Genomic DNA, 15632 nt, shown 5'->3' on the forward strand with positions numbered 1-15632 from the left:
TTTTTTGTTTGTTTGTTTGTTTTGCTTTTTGTTTTTTGAGACAAGGTTTCTCTGGCTGTCCTGGAACTCACTCTGTAGACCAGGATGGCTTTGAACTCCGCCGGCCTCTTTCTCCCAAGTGCTGGGATTAAAGGCATACGCCTTTCTTAAAACAAGACCCTAAATATTCTACCATAAAACTCCAGATGTGGTAGGAAATGTGAGCAAATAGTGTGAGCAGTCTCAGCATAGTAAGATCTGTTGCACACCTGACTTCCAGCTCCCTCCTTCCCATTGTGATTAAGTCCTTCTGGAATCCAAAGGACAGCACATGCTTTGTTCTCTTGGATGTCAGGACCCAGGCCCCTAAATCTCCTCCATGCCTGGTTGCCAACAGCTCTGCATTTCTTCCAGTTACACTTAATCATGACATGTAAGTTTGACTAGTGACACATGAACTTATTTTGACAAAGTTGGTCTTCATGAGATGTCTGAACACAACCATGATTTCTAGGAGACAACCGGGACAGAGAGTACCTGTAGTCCTTTTTCAGACTATAGAAAACGTAATGTCAGTGTATACCCAAATAACATTAGGTTGGTTCTATGATATAATTTGCAGCCTACATTAAGGAAGGGCTCAGTATTCCCATGTAATATAATAAATTCTGAAAACAAAAGAAAGAACAAAATGCTGGTTCTAGTTTTAGAAAGCATGTCATTTTAGAAGGAGAGTTTCTGGCAAGGAAGACATCCATGAGGGAGCAGGCAAGTAAATGGGATGGAGGACCCCAGGAAGCAGACAGCACAGATAAAACACAGCAGCCGTCTGTCTGTCTTCTGGGATTCTTATGGAACTCTTTCCTTCCAAGGACTATGTTGCATGTATCCTATAGGCATTAAACACGTACACGACTGAAGAGATTGCTCATCAGTTAAGACCCTATTTCAGTTCCCAGTATCCAAAAGAGGCTCATAGCCTGGAACTCTAGTTCCTGGGGATCCAGTGCCTGCTGGGCCTTCCTGGGCATCAGGCACACACGGTACATACACAGAGATGCAGGTGAGATACGCATACACATAAAATTAAAGAATAAGCTTTTTAGGATATCTCAAAGACATATATTGATAGAACTATACTAAAACAACCAGGTAAATTGCTTTTTATATCAGAAAAAAATTCTGAAGTATATTTGCTCATTGCTACTTAGAGACCTTTTAGCATTAAGGCTATGTAGACAGAAAAAGATAAGGAGAACTATGAGAAGCTAACACAGTCATAGATAATGACTAACTTTTTAACATGTGTACTGACACTAGCTGTAAGTAGCCATAATAAATGTAATCACTGGGGTTGGGGCTAAGAGCTAGATATAGAAGTTTTAAAGATATCACAACTTGAAGATTTCCCTGCTAAAAATATACATTAAAAAGCACAATATAACATTTATGTTACACATGCCTTCTCAAATTTTAGTAGCTTGTAGTCTAAGATACTAAATCAGCTGTAACATAGAGCAGTCAATCGTCAGACTAAGGCGTTTGGTTTGGGAACTGGAAGTCTTTACATTGTCATCTCACTCTCGGTGTTATATGGAAGGTGGAGGTAAAGGCTTGTGTGTCTGGTCAGGCTGGCATTACCTGGAATAGCCTTTCCACTCATGTCAGCGTTCATGACAGCAAAGAGAACAAAAAGAAGCAGACATTAAAAGAGGATGCTGGGGAAGGAGCAGAGTGTAAGGCAGAGACTGATCCTGAAAGAGGAGTCATCTTCCCTAGGAGCTAAGAGACCACCATTGACTAGAAACACTGCTGAGCATCATTACAGTGGGCTTGAGGATCCAAATCAAAGGTTTTAACCTTCACCATAACTCTTCATGCTTTCTGAACTAGAGACATGTAAGAATTCAATATCCTGGCTCACTGGAGTGTCCTCAATTGTTTGGGAACTTTGATATCTGTTATAGGACCAAATTAGTATCCCATAATCTCAAGGCTTACAAAAATAAAAATAAAAACTTCTCAGGGAATCAAAATATTAAAATCTTTCTCAGTATTAATTGTATTCTGAACTAACTAGGGAATTTAGAAACTATATACTGACCAGTTTAAAGCTTTGTAAGAGCCTTTGATTTTCAAAATGACAAGATATCAATGAAGTCTATATATGTAGGTATCAAGTGCTATAAATACATCATTAAAAAAATGATAGGACAAGGCTAGAGAGATAGCTCAGCTGTTAATAGAACTGGCTGTTCTTCTAGAGGTCCTGAGTTCAATTCCCAGCAACCACATGGTGGCTCACAACCGCCTCTGTTGGCATGCAGATATATATACAACAGAGCACTCATACATTAAAAAAATCAAATAAAAATAATAAATAAATAAACATGATAGGACAAATTTAAATGCTTATCTATCTCCTGAAATAAATGGCCCTAGAAAATATGTAGCTTAAAGTATAAAGATCTGTGATATGAAAAATGGCTACCTATATTACAATGAAATCAATAGTACAGCTATGTATTAAAATGCCTTATTTATTTATAATTTTGTGTACAGAGGGGTGTGCCTGTGCCACAGCACACATGTGGAAGTCAGAAAATAACCTTCAACTGTGTACTCTTTCCTCTCATCATGTGGGTATCAAAAATCAAATGGAAGGCCTCAGGCTTGTGACAAGCACCTTCCCCCACTCAGCTATCTCAGTGAATCTAAATCTCTTCTTCTTCTGTAAGCTCAGATATTCCACTCTGTATACAATACTAGAATACATAGTGATTCTCTGAAGATCTTCCTCAACTATGAGAACAATGAAAAGTGTTACTGAAGGATAGTTAAGCATTTGTTATTATACTATCAGCAAAGGTAAATATTTTACAATGATACTCTGGTTCAACTGTAATAACTCTCCATGTTTAAAGATCCAGGCCATAAATTACCTTCAAACACGCATTTCCTCGCAGAGCATAAGCAGCCAGTCTACCCAACCTCCCAAAACTGCCCTGTCCACTGCTCCAGTCCCAAGTACACCTTTGCTTTTACCCTCCTCCACACACAGAGAGAGCATCACTCCCTGCTGCGAGAAGTGTCAGCGTGTCTGATAAACAGGTAAGTAACAAGGAAGAAGCTACGCAAGACAGATATGACTAAGGAAAACTAACCTATTGGCCAAGTGGAGAAGCCTAAGGGAGATCCAATCTTGTTTAAGTTTTTACATCATGTTGTAATGGGATGACATCTCTATTTAGAAACTTCCATTTTTTAAATCAAGTTTTATGTACAGACTGTAATATGTAAGCTGTGTGGGCAAGGCTGCCTTCCTCCAGTACCACTGGGCTGGGAGGCTGATGGAGCTGGAATACAGCGGGTCTGAGGACATAAGCTGGGGCTGAGTATGAAGCACTTAGAGGGGGCCTAGTGTGGAGCCCTGAAACAGTGTGGTGGCACAAAGCAAACACCCCAATTCAGTCTGATCCTGCTGCTTATGCAGTACTTTAATCTGCTGAGCCAAGAAGATAGACAATATATTGTTCTGCAGACTTCCAACTCCCAGCTCACCCATGCTCATTACTGTGCAAGGACGGCAGGGACCAAAGAAGACAAAAGAGCAGAAGGAGAAGAGGAGCCTGTCAGAGAGAAGCCCTTGGCAATCCCTCTTGAAAACCCAGTCCAACAAAGATTTGCAAACACAAAGCAAACAAACCCCTTTGTTTTCTTGTTTTTCCATCTGGTGATTGTGGCTCTGGGTCCAGAACTCAAACTGTATGTCAGTGTACGTACACACCCAGCATCACCTCATGAACTGTCCTTACGACACTGAAGATGTGCTAAGAACAGCTTGTCAATCAACACAGTGAAAACACTCAAGGGAATATTCTCCATGAGTAAAATGTGTCTGCTGAGCAATGGTGGTGGAGGAGAAAGCCAAGAGGAGCAAGAAAATCCTTGCTTCAAAGGAATTAGTAGTGTTAAGGCCTCTCATCTCAAGGAATTTTAGAGCTTTCACCTCTGAGAGATACAATCAGCTCACAATTTAGGAACATTCACACATTCTATACCATGTGTATGAATACATACTCAGGTGCAGGAAGTAGATGCTCAAAAAAAACGGATGGCTTAAAGAGTCTATTCAACTATTAGTAATATCTTCACTACTAATTGAATTCAATGCAAAAAAAAAAAATTACCTGCCAAAATTTCGGTGTTTCTTGCAGCTATTGTTTTAACTTTTATTATTCCCGATTCAGCAGCCTGTAGGAACAAAAATAATTAGAAAATAAAACTTACTATAAACAGGGATTCTGTGTGAGAAGTAAACACAAAATTAAAAGCACAAAGAGTCACTACCATGCTTGCTTTGCAAACACTAAAGACCCAGTATGGCACACAGCACATAGAGAGCAGTCATTTGGGTTACTCACATGCAAACTCCACTTTGCTGAGCCTTCCTGTGCTCTAAGGCATACCTGGAATGCCTGAACACTGTACAGATTATATATTCAGAAAATAGAACAAACAAGAACCCAAAGAGAAAAATCTCATTCTTCTCATCAAAATCAAGTGAAATTACTGTCATGAACTAGCAAGCCAATTCTATTTTTTCCTTTCTATATTTTAAAGATTTATTTTATTTATATGTAGGTTTTTGTGGGAAGCCATAGAAGTCAAAGGGAACACTGGGCCACTTGAATCTGGAGTTATAAGTGCTTGTGAGCCACCCAAGGAGGGTACTACAGTGTACTATCAAGTCCTAAGTGCATATGAACACACACACACACACACACACACACACACACACACACACACACACTCTTTAAGGAATCACCACAGACTACTTGCTGCCTTAGACATTAAACCTACTTCATCATCGTTCCCCATTGTTTACAGCATGTGTTGCTAGAAAATTTTACTAAACATGTTTATTTTTAAAATCCATATATCAAAGTCCCCAGCCCCAACTGCAGTCTTACTTCATGTCATAGTAATGCTAGCATAGCCTACACAGTCTAGTGAAGTGGAAACTTGAGGGTTCTTTGGAAAGTCGGTTGGATGATGTTTTGCTGGGGCAAACACATGAAGGAACATTGCATTAAAGTGGACACAGGTGTGAAAGGCTCAGGCTGACTCATGAAGGAACACTGTGCTGAAAGAGACATAGGAGAGAGGATGTTCTGCTAAAGCAAGCATGTGAAAGGACACATGATGGAGGATTCTTTGCTAACAAAACACATGTACTGGTCTGCCTTGCAATGCGTGGTTGAGCTGCATTTGTCAAGAAGCCATAGAGAGAAAGGCACCAAAAAATTGCTAGTGTTCTGTTGTTCTTCCAAGTACTGGGGTTGATTGGATACACGTGCAGAGGTGAGAACCATGGAGGACACATGATATGTGGAAGGTATAACTAGGACTTCACCAAGTGACAGAGTGTCTTGCTAGTACAGCTAGCTGTGCAATGCTTGTGGTCTCATGTCTTTGCATATGTTCACTTTCCTGAGAGGGGCACAGCCAAGAACTTCTCCTGTTGTCCCTCCTGGTCCCTGCTGCTGACCTGAGCCGAGGCTGAGGCCTGGCTGTCTGCTAGAGAGTGTCACCTCTGCTGCTAACCTGACTCTACCAAACTGGACTGCTGGTATATCTGTGAAGTTTTTGTGAGTGGATTGAGCTGCTGCCTGCTGACCTGTGAACTGAACTGCTGATTTCCAGACAACACAGATAGAAGTTGCTCCAAAGAACCTTTCAAACAGGTCCACTTCCCACAATATCCTTTCTTTCCCACCACCTGTGGTGGGTGATATGGTGGGTGGGTGGGTGTGGTGGGTGGCTAAAAGGTGGTGGGCTAAAAGGAGGTTAAAGCATTTAAGAACCATCATTAAAAACAAGGTTTGAAAAACTTAAAGTTACAATCTAGAGATACCTGTAGAAAATAAGGTCTTTAGAAACAAGTATCTATGTACAAAGGCTTAGAGGTGTGAGGAAAGATCTCTTTCTGGGGATGGTGGCTAACTCTATTCTCACTAAGCTGGAAGAATGAGACAGGATGGATGCCCCAGCTGAGCCAGTTTAGGCTGTAAGTGAAACACTAACCCAAAACAACAAAAGACTGGAGAAACAGCTCAGCTCAGCAGCTGAGAGCACTGGGTACTCTTTCAGAGAACCTGGGTTCAACAAAACCCATAACTCCAGCTTCAGGGGATATAACAGCCTCTTCTGGTCTCCATGGAAATACATACACATGGTGCACAGACAGACATGCCCGCAAACACCCACACATATAAAAGTAAACAGATCTTTTATAATCTTAACAAAAGTGTAATGTATTTCCTGTGATCACTCACTGTGTAAATCAACTGTAAACATGGTTAATTTTTCTCCTGAGGTCAGTAGGAGTCAGGGAAAAGTTGCCAGTTCTGAAGACCTGAATAGATAGATGATGCGGGTATGTTTCTGAGGGCACTGAGAGCTGGGCAGAGAGAGGAAGTCTTTCACACCGTGCTGCATGTAACACTCCTCACACTTGAGAGGAGAGTCTCTTAGTCACTGTACTTCTGATTCCTTCTCAGAGCCACCCACAAGAGCCTGGGCCTCATTCTCACTCCAAAAACTCTTCCTGACCACTCCCATAATTTTATGATTTTAATGCTTTTCAAAATGCTTAAGAATCCTAAATTAATCTCTGTTCTTGAACCATATCCTAAACAGCAAGACTTAATCAATGTGAGTGTTTATACTTAAGTTCAAGACAATAAATAAATAAATAAATAAACAAATAAATAAATGAAGCCACCACCTTCCTCTACTCTGAGCCGTCACCTCCTTAGCCAGTGAACCGTTTCACCTTGCTCAGATCCTTGTTTATTCCTGAATAGTAGTATCACCCATCTAGCCACTAACCATGCATGCCAGCTTCTTCATCCCACAAACACGGACCATAATTACAAAGTCTGTTTCATTAACACATCTGGGGAGTTTTTCCTCTTACTTATACACTTCAGTTCAACTAATTTTCCCTACCTATCATGTCTTCCATTATTCAATGCCTTAACTGTCAGTGGCTCACTTGCATCCACCCTCATTAGTATATCTCAGAATTATGGGCTGAGGAACTATGGATGATAGAAGGTGAATGGTAGTGTGCTGCCTAGTATGCATGTTCTTGGGTTCATTACATAATACTGCAAATGAATGAATGAGCAAACAGACAAATGAAGTACTTCTCAAAATTAAGCAGTGTAGGCAAGTCTTCTAAAAGGAAAAATTTACTAGAACTGCTGCATCTCTGAGAACTAAGTATATAGACAGAGCAAAAAATACCCTCTTTGGGTTGGAGGTGTAATCTAATCACAGAGTACTTCCTATTCTGCAGGAAGCAGGGAAGCAAGCAAACAAAACAGACAACAACAAGAAACAGTCAAAGAAGCAACTCTGTACTTCTTAAAATTCCAACATTTACACAGTCACAAGGCAAACCCTAAGTCTCACAGTGCTGCAGTGCTCTGCTGAGGTCACTCACTGCTTTCAGGGCCGTGGTGCAGGTTCTTTCCATGTGGGCATTGTTTTAGTGTCATCAGCAACACATTTTCTACGGGACAGCTATTCACATCTAACTCACACATGACTAAAAGCTCTTCACCTTCAGGACTGTCCAGACCTTTCACTGGGAATGCATCACCCATTCATCATAAGCCCTTACATTATTGGCGCTTACCACGCCTCCTTTTAAATGAGTAGCCACATAATAAATGTTTCTAAATGAAAAGTTAACATGGTATGAAAATTCAAACTCACTTAAAAGAGGGGTACCTCATGAAAAGAAAAAAGATCCTGTACTGGCTGGTTTTATGTGTCAACTTGACACAGGCTGGAGTTATCACAGAGAAGGGAGCTTCAGTTGGGGAAGTGCCTCCATGAGATCCAGCTGTGGGGCATTTTCTCAATTAGTGATCAAGGGGTTAGGGCCCCTTGTGGGTGGTGCCATTCCTGGGCTGGAAGTCTTGGGTTCTATAGGAGAGCAGGCTGAGCAAGCCAGGAAAAAGCAAGCCAGTTAGGAACATCTCTCCATGGCCTCTGCATCAGCTCCTGCTTTCTGACCTGATTGAGTTCCAGTCCTTACTTCCTTTGGTGATAAACAGCAATATGGAAGTGTAAGCTGAATAAACCCTTTCCTCTCCAACTTGCTTCTTGGTCATGTTTGTGCAGAAATAGAAACCCTGACTAACTGGGCGGCGGTGGTGCACGCCTTTAATCCCAACACTTGGAAGGCAGAGAGGCAGGCCTGGTCTACAAAGTGTGAGTTCCAGGACAGCCAGAGCTGCACAGAGAAACCCTGACTCGAAAAACAAAAAAAAAAAAGAAAAAAAAGAAAAAAGAAAAGAAAAGAAACCCTGACTAAGACAGATCCCAAGAACTCTGACCCACAGATACACAAATCTACTAGAGCTATGGTTATTTCTCTGTCACTGTCGTGTTAGTTCTGATCTGTTATATGATAAGTTCATCCGCAAGCTGCCTTCAATCTTGGTAACAAAAATAACTGCACTTATTCACCACCCCAGCATTCCTATGGCACTAACTAGAAAGATAGTTGAGTCTTCCAGTAGATTTTAACCTAGAAGCCTTTTTATTTTTTTACTTTTTAACTAGGAGTATGCTTTATGTTGTGAAGTAGAGGAGAGAGACGGAATTTCTTTTTAAATGTGCATGAGTGTTTTGCCTGCATGTATATATGTGCATCATGTGCATGCTCAGTACCTATAGAGGTTAGAAGAGGGTGTTGGATACTCTGGAACTGGACTTATGGATGGGTGGGAACTGCCATGTAGGTGCTGGAAACCAAACCTGAGTTTTCTACAGGAGCAATAAGTACTCTTAACCAATGAGTCACCTGCCCAGCCCCAAAGTGGAGAGTATTCAAACTAGATTAAGCCAACAAAGCACTCAGTAGGTAGAATTAAATCTGTTCATCTATATCCAGAGGGTTCTGGGTGAAGAAGGCAAATTACCAACGAAGGAAGGAAAATAATGTATGCTACAGAAGGAATGGACATGCCCATTACTAGAAGGAAGGAAAATAATGTATGCTACAGAAGGAATGGACATGCCCATTACTAGAAGGAAGGAAAATAATGTATGCTACAGAAGGAATGCACATACCCATTACTAGAAGGAAGGAAAATAATGTATGCTACAGAAGGAATGGACATGCCCATTACTAGAACTACTACAGATTACTTTTCTTTAATGTTTATAAATTAGGAATGGTAGCACATGTCTATCATCCTAACAGTTGGGTAAAAGAAGCAGGAAGTTTAGGAGTTCAAGACCAGCTTCACCCAAAAATAAGTTCAAGGCCAGCCTGGGGTACATGAGACTGTTTTAAAAACAAAAACGAACAACTTGCTTTAAATGTTGCTTCCTTTCATAAAAACTCACGCTTCTGCTTTTAACAAATATATCTTTTGCACCTCATGAAAAAAATAATCTAAAGTTAAAACAAAATTTTCAAAATTCCTAACTAATTATTCATAGATCATGGCAGTGAAATGAAAATTAAAGAAAAATGTGAAATTTAACTTATTTTCAACTTAGATAATATAATGTATTCATGAGCCACAAAGGGAGTACGGGATGCCTTGCAGACTTTTTACATGTCAGGTAAATGCTAAGATCTAAAGTCAAATACACACTTGAGAGTGCTAAAAAGATACAGAATACCCCTTAACTGACAATATGCTCATAAAACAATTACACGTTGAAACCAATAAAATATTCTGTAACATTCAATTATCCTACAATTATGGTTTCAATACCACATATGACATCTTATTCCAAACTCATGGTTTCCAAGAAATACACTTTCTTTAGTCAGTAAAATGGAAGACTGGAATGCAAGGTGCACAGAGATGGCTAATATCCATACAGTATGCCTTTCTCTTTCCCAGCCTTTTCTTCCAACTTTAAACTTCAATAAAGGTTCTAATTTACAAGTCCTGGGTATACAGTTTTATGCTACAGTGCTGGATAGATGAGATACAATAGTAATCCTTTAGGATTTACTTAACAAGAGAGCAGGAAAAACTCAAAAGTACAACAGAAGGTAAAAGGTGAGAGAGAAAGAGAATAGCTTATGCAATGAGCTTGAGAGAAAGATTCTCCGAGGTGGTTTGGTTTGGCTTGTTTTGAGCAGAGAAGAGCACACTAGACAGACACGCACGGGAGCCTGGGCGGAGCTTTTACTCAGAAGCCAGCTTGCAGTTGGCACACGGCTAAGTATTCACAGATAATCTCACAGATGGATAGAAGGATGAATGGACAGATAGATGGATGGACAGATGGACAAAGGGAGAGTGAAAGCCCCTAGGACTCACTTCATGATAAATGGGCTGGGAAGAACTCAGGGTGGAGTTAATACAAGACAGGGTTCTAAATGGGAGGAGGAAGCCAATGGTAAACTAGTAAAGGGAACCTCAGGATCAGAAGCAAGAAGGGTGGAAGCAGGGGCATGCTGAAGACTAACATATGATTGCTGCCTACATAAAGTGTGTGAGGATGAGGATGCCAAAGAGGTCGGGGATCAAGCAGGTATGAATGCTATCCTAAGAAATTTAATAATCACATGGTGGCAACCAAGAGTGCTAATTTATTTATGTCGTTGATATGCATCAAAAGTCAGGCATAATGTTCAAAGCCAGTGTTAGGATAGTCCATGAGAGAATGAGGAAAAGGAAGCCAGTCAGGACAGGAAGCAGCAGGAGAGCAAAGGAATAGGGCTGTCGCAGAGTGCTTCAGTGACAACAAGTCTATCTGAGCTATGTGGGAGATATGCTGGTAGGTGTTACACAGGCTGATGGAAACCAGAGTGGATGACACAGATAAAGCCAGTGGCAGCATGCTAAGGCCAAAAGCAAGGAGAGTGGCAGCAGGCAGGGAAGAGTATAAGGAAAGTGTTGGAGACAAACCAGGATATGCTCACACATAAAGAGCAGGACTCCTAAGAGAGGAGACACACTAATAATGTGCTACAAATCTCAAAATGAGAAAGTGTCAAGGGGGAAGGAATGGTCAATAGGCCTAAGTAATGATGTAGACAAACAATGGTAACCACGACGCATCTGCAGGATGCTATTATAGGAAGGAGACTTACAGATGGGTAGCCAGGGAGTCACATCCAGCCCCCCTTCACATTCCAGCTTTATCATCCTTCTGAATCCTCTGAACCTCTTCATGTGTAAAATGAAGTACTGATTCAGTTCATTCTCTTCTTCTTTGAGACGATGTCTTGATATGTAGCCAAGCCAACCTGAAACTATGGATTAGGCAGGCCTCAAACTCAGAGACCTGACTACCTCTGCCTCCCAAGTGCTGTGGGTGATACTACACCTGGCTTCTTATTCTTCTGAGACAAAGTCTTGTGATAGTTCAGTCTGGTATGGATTGAGATCCTCCTACCTCAGTCTTCTAAGTGCTAGGTTCTAGGTGTGCCTAGCTATAACATATTTAAAGTGGTATGTTAAAAGATGCAAAGTTTCCTACACAGTTGTAAAAGGTATATTTCATTCAGTCAAGTTAACTTCATGAAAATAAAGGTAGTTTCTATTTTTGTAAGTTTTTTACCATGGTTTCCTCTTAAGAGATTAATAAGCTGGTCTGGACTAAAAGTACAAACCTGCTTTGTACTTGGTTAAACGTAAGCTACCTCAGAGAAAAGGGAGAAAAAGACTCACGATGATTTGAAGTCATAGACAGTGTCTTTTATTTCTATATCATCAAAGCACAATGCCAGGAAATAATCAATATAATGCAAATACTTATATATTTGTCTCTTTTCTTATGATTTCAATACATAAGAGAGAAATGTATTCTATTGGAGTCATGAGAGAAAGACCACCCATCATGGGGGAAATAACAGTACTACATTATAAACTCCTACACTAAACAGCTTTCAACTAAGCACAGCTAGACTATCCAGCCTCTGTTCTTCACTGTCCTGAAGATGAGGTCTGAATCCACACAGAGGCAAGAACCTTTGCCTCAGATCCTTAATAAAAGGACAGAGAACCCTGCAGTGGCAACCGAAGGCATTCTGTCACCAGGTCTTCAGCAGTCACCAACTACCACAGAACCAAAGCTCTGCCATGGAAACCTCTGACTTAGGCAAAAACTCTGCCAAGGCGCCAGATAATACACACAGATAAACATTCACAGCCTGGCACCACTACCTGTTATTTATGCTTTATTGATTATGTAATATCAGGAAAGAGAGATGGGGTCTGCAGGATGGCTCTGTAGTAAAGGAGCTTATCGCCAGGTGTGACAGTGTGAGTCTGCCTGTATATGTGCGCGGCGCCAGTGAAGGCCAAAATAGGGCATCTGGTCCTCTTCAATTTGAGTTATAGAGTACAGAGCACCATGTGGGTGGTGGGAATCAACCCAGGTCCTCTGGAAGAACAGCCAGGGTGCTCTTAACCACTGAGCTATCTGTCCAGCCCCAGTAAGACTCTTTTATTCAGCAAATCCTTTTGGAACATGCACCATATACAAGGCTGTGTGTTAGAGACAATCAGGAAAAGGATGCTTGCTATCACTGCAAAGGCTGGAAGCAATTACTAAGTAGCTATCTGGGCAGTGATCTACTTTAATGAGAGTTCCAGGATTAGGAATGGAGTGAGTTCTAGAACTTTGTAAGTTACCTTTTGGAAGAGTGATTTTTCCCAATAAAAATACCAAAAAGGTATCAACTAAATTCTAAGGTTAAAGCCCAGAAGCCTACAGCACAGAGGAGCCACGGCTCTTAACATGACTTACTAGGACTGGGAACAGCCACAGTTCTATAAATTACTGCTGAAATTACAGTAGGATTTGATGTTTTCTAAATGATTTTTACAGTAAAAATTACCTCTTTGTCTCTGCAGGGTGTGTGTGTGGGGGGGGGGGAGAGCAAGCGCACATATGCAGGGGTGGGATTATTTCAACAGGATTCCACTCTGTAGCCCCAGGCTGGCCTCAAATTCATGTCCACCCTCCTGCCTCATCATCCTAGGAGCTGGAATTACAGGTGTGACCCATCATACCTGGTAAAACACCCTAATTCTTTAAAATTATCTGCTATAATTTTCAACAGACAGATGATACAGATACAACAAAGAAAATCAATGCCAAAGCAAATTAGTAGTTCTCTGAAGTAAAACATAGTAACTTCCTTAAAGTGATACCTATGGTCCCCATCCTGTGTAGTAGCTCATTAAAGATACTGCTACTTGCTGAAAACAGATATAAGCAAGGCACTCACAGAAAACTTCAAGATTCCTGGTAAGTCAACATTCTAAACTTTACTAGTCAAGTTCTAATTATAAAATGTTTTACAGTAAACATAAAGATAGTTTCAGGTGGAAAAATGTGAACCCACTTTGTAACTTTTAATAGTAAATAGTATGTTAAATTGTGGGTATACTAAGCTATATTAACTAGGAAATAAATTAAATAACTATTTTTACATATCTGTGAACTATATTATTTTTAATGTTTTTTAGAGTTTTTCCATTTTTGTTTTACTTGTCTGGGTATTTTGCTTGTATGTATGCTAATACACCACATGTGTGCCTGGTGTCTTCAGAGGCCAGAAGAAGGGGGTCAGATCCCTTGAAACTGGAATTATATAAGGTTGTAAGCCACCGTGAAGGTGCTGGGACTGGAACAAGGGACTTCTCGAAAAGCAACAAGTGCTCTTAACTGCCGAGCCTGCCCCCTGAACTACATTATCTTAAAGACATAAGAGGACATTTTTAAAATATTTCAACAAAAATGGAATCTTAAAAGAAAAAAGTCAGGGATTAGTGATTAAACTAAAATTTTCAGTTCAGTATCTGGAAATTTTTATTAGCATACATTGAGCTTCCTGCTAGCCGCCGTCACCACCACCACCACCACCGGTTTTTGCAACAAGGTTTCTTTATATACCCTGGTTATCCTGGTGTCTACTCTAACTCACAGAGATCCGCTTGCATCTGAGTACTGGAGCTAAAAGTTTGGCTACAACACCCAGCCACCTATTCTGGTACCACATTTTAACCCTATTCTACAGCTGAAAAAACAAATGTATGGACCCAAGAGGCTATACTAAAGGCGCGTTTGTTTTGCGAAGCATCCTACTAGAATACTGCGTGTGGAGGGTTTAACATAGTTAAACTTAGGCCTTGACCACATGCTGTAACTTAGGTACTCTAGTTTATCACGACGATGAGATTTTTAGTTAGGCTGAATAACACAGACGCGAAGGAAATGTTTCCAAACAAGTGATATCTATACTCTATGCACACCTAAGTGTGGAGTACGGATTCTGCTACCGCGGTGGATACTCGTTTTTAGGAGCAATGCACACCTGACTTGAGTCACCAAATCGGCTCAACTCAAGGAACTTCATTCCGAAATAAACAAGACAAGAGAATGGAAGAAACCAAATCTCCTTGGAACTCTCAAAAGAATTCCACGAGCGGCATTTGCCTAGCAATCACCGACTTAAACTTAACGGGCGGAATGAAAATTAGTATAGTGCTGGGGAATCCAGGCACCGGTCTCCTAGGACCAGGGAGAGCTCGCGACGTCCCCCCTGACGTCGTCTGAGACGTACCTCCTTGACAGGTGGGAACTTCTTCTTGCATTCTAGTGACAAGGCCCGCAGGTCGCTCTGCATATTCTCCAGCAGTTTCTTCACAGCCTCGGGGCTGTTGGTGCAGGACATGGTCCCCCCAGGTCCCCGCCGATCTGGGACCCGCACTAACAAGCAGGCACTGTCAGCTGCCTGGGCGGCCCGCAGCGAGCCGGCGGCTCCTCAGCCTTCCGCAGCCGGAGCCCAGGGCTCGGCGGACGCACGGCCCGAGCTGGGCAGTGTCTCCCGAGGCGTGCCCGAGCTCACCCCCGCCGCCCCGCACCACCGCCGGCTGCTCGCCGAGACCTGCCCGCAGCCCTGCAGCCCCACCAGGCTCCACCGGCGCCGGCCCAGGAGCCCAGCAGACGGGCAGGTCCCTCCCGCTACCGCGGGGCCGGGCCACGGCGGGCGTCACCGGCCGAACTGGCCACAAGCTTCAGCGATGCCCGCCCGGGGTGCCCAGACTCGCCGACGCCATTAGCCGAGTCGCCCACAATTCCGAGCGCGGCCCGGACACGTCAGCCGCACTTCCGGACTCCGGGCCCCGCCCCCGCCCGGGCCAATCCGGAGGCGAGCCTCTGGAGGGGCGGGGCCGAGCGAGAAGCCAGGACAAGCTCCAGCTGGGCAGCGCGGACCCCGCCCCCGCCGTCCACGCAGCTGGCCCAGCTGCGCAGGCGCGTCCTGCTTCCTTCTCTCCGGCTGCTAACCTGGGGAGATCCGAGGAATCTCCCTGTCTCCCTTGCATTCTTTTCTGCTATAAATATTTGCTTTTTTTTTTTTTTTTAATAAATGAATTTGTCATGTCCGTCACTTCTGCCTCCTTGATCTCCACCCCACCCCCCTACTTAAAACACAAATCAGCGTCTTGCTCCTCCCTCCCCGGCCTGGGGAGCTAAATGACAATCCTTCTGCGGAGTTATACAAATCGCCTTTGGTTTATTTAACTGCGGAGTAGTCCCTTATTTTCCTTATCTGTTACACGACTCTTCCTGCTTTCCTCTTTGCACCC

General features: G+C 42.3%; 1 protein-coding gene across 4 annotated transcripts in view; it reads right to left on the bottom strand.

The window, feature by feature from the left end:
• Mon2 (MON2 homolog, regulator of endosome-to-Golgi trafficking) overlaps positions 1-15241 on the bottom strand; it is a 75073-nt gene extending 59832 nt beyond the window's left edge. For 2 of the 4 annotated variants that reach the window (XM_031350352.1, XM_031350351.1), the window contains exons 1-2: positions 14606-14716; positions 4170-4233 (exon numbers count right to left, since the gene is read on the bottom strand). In XM_031350352.1, the coding sequence (XP_031206212.1) occupies positions 4170-4233; positions 14606-14716 (175 nt within the window). Of the gene's footprint in view, positions 1-4169; positions 4234-14605 lie in introns of all 4 variants that reach the window. The other 2 variants (XM_031350350.1, XM_031350353.1) reach the window with 2 other exon arrangements.
• Between the last annotated feature and the right edge of the window lie 391 nt (positions 15242-15632).

This window comes from Mastomys coucha, unplaced genomic scaffold, assembly GCF_008632895.1.
Source record: "Mastomys coucha isolate ucsf_1 unplaced genomic scaffold, UCSF_Mcou_1 pScaffold4, whole genome shotgun sequence".
NCBI classification, from domain to species: Eukaryota; Metazoa; Chordata; class Mammalia; order Rodentia; family Muridae; genus Mastomys; species Mastomys coucha.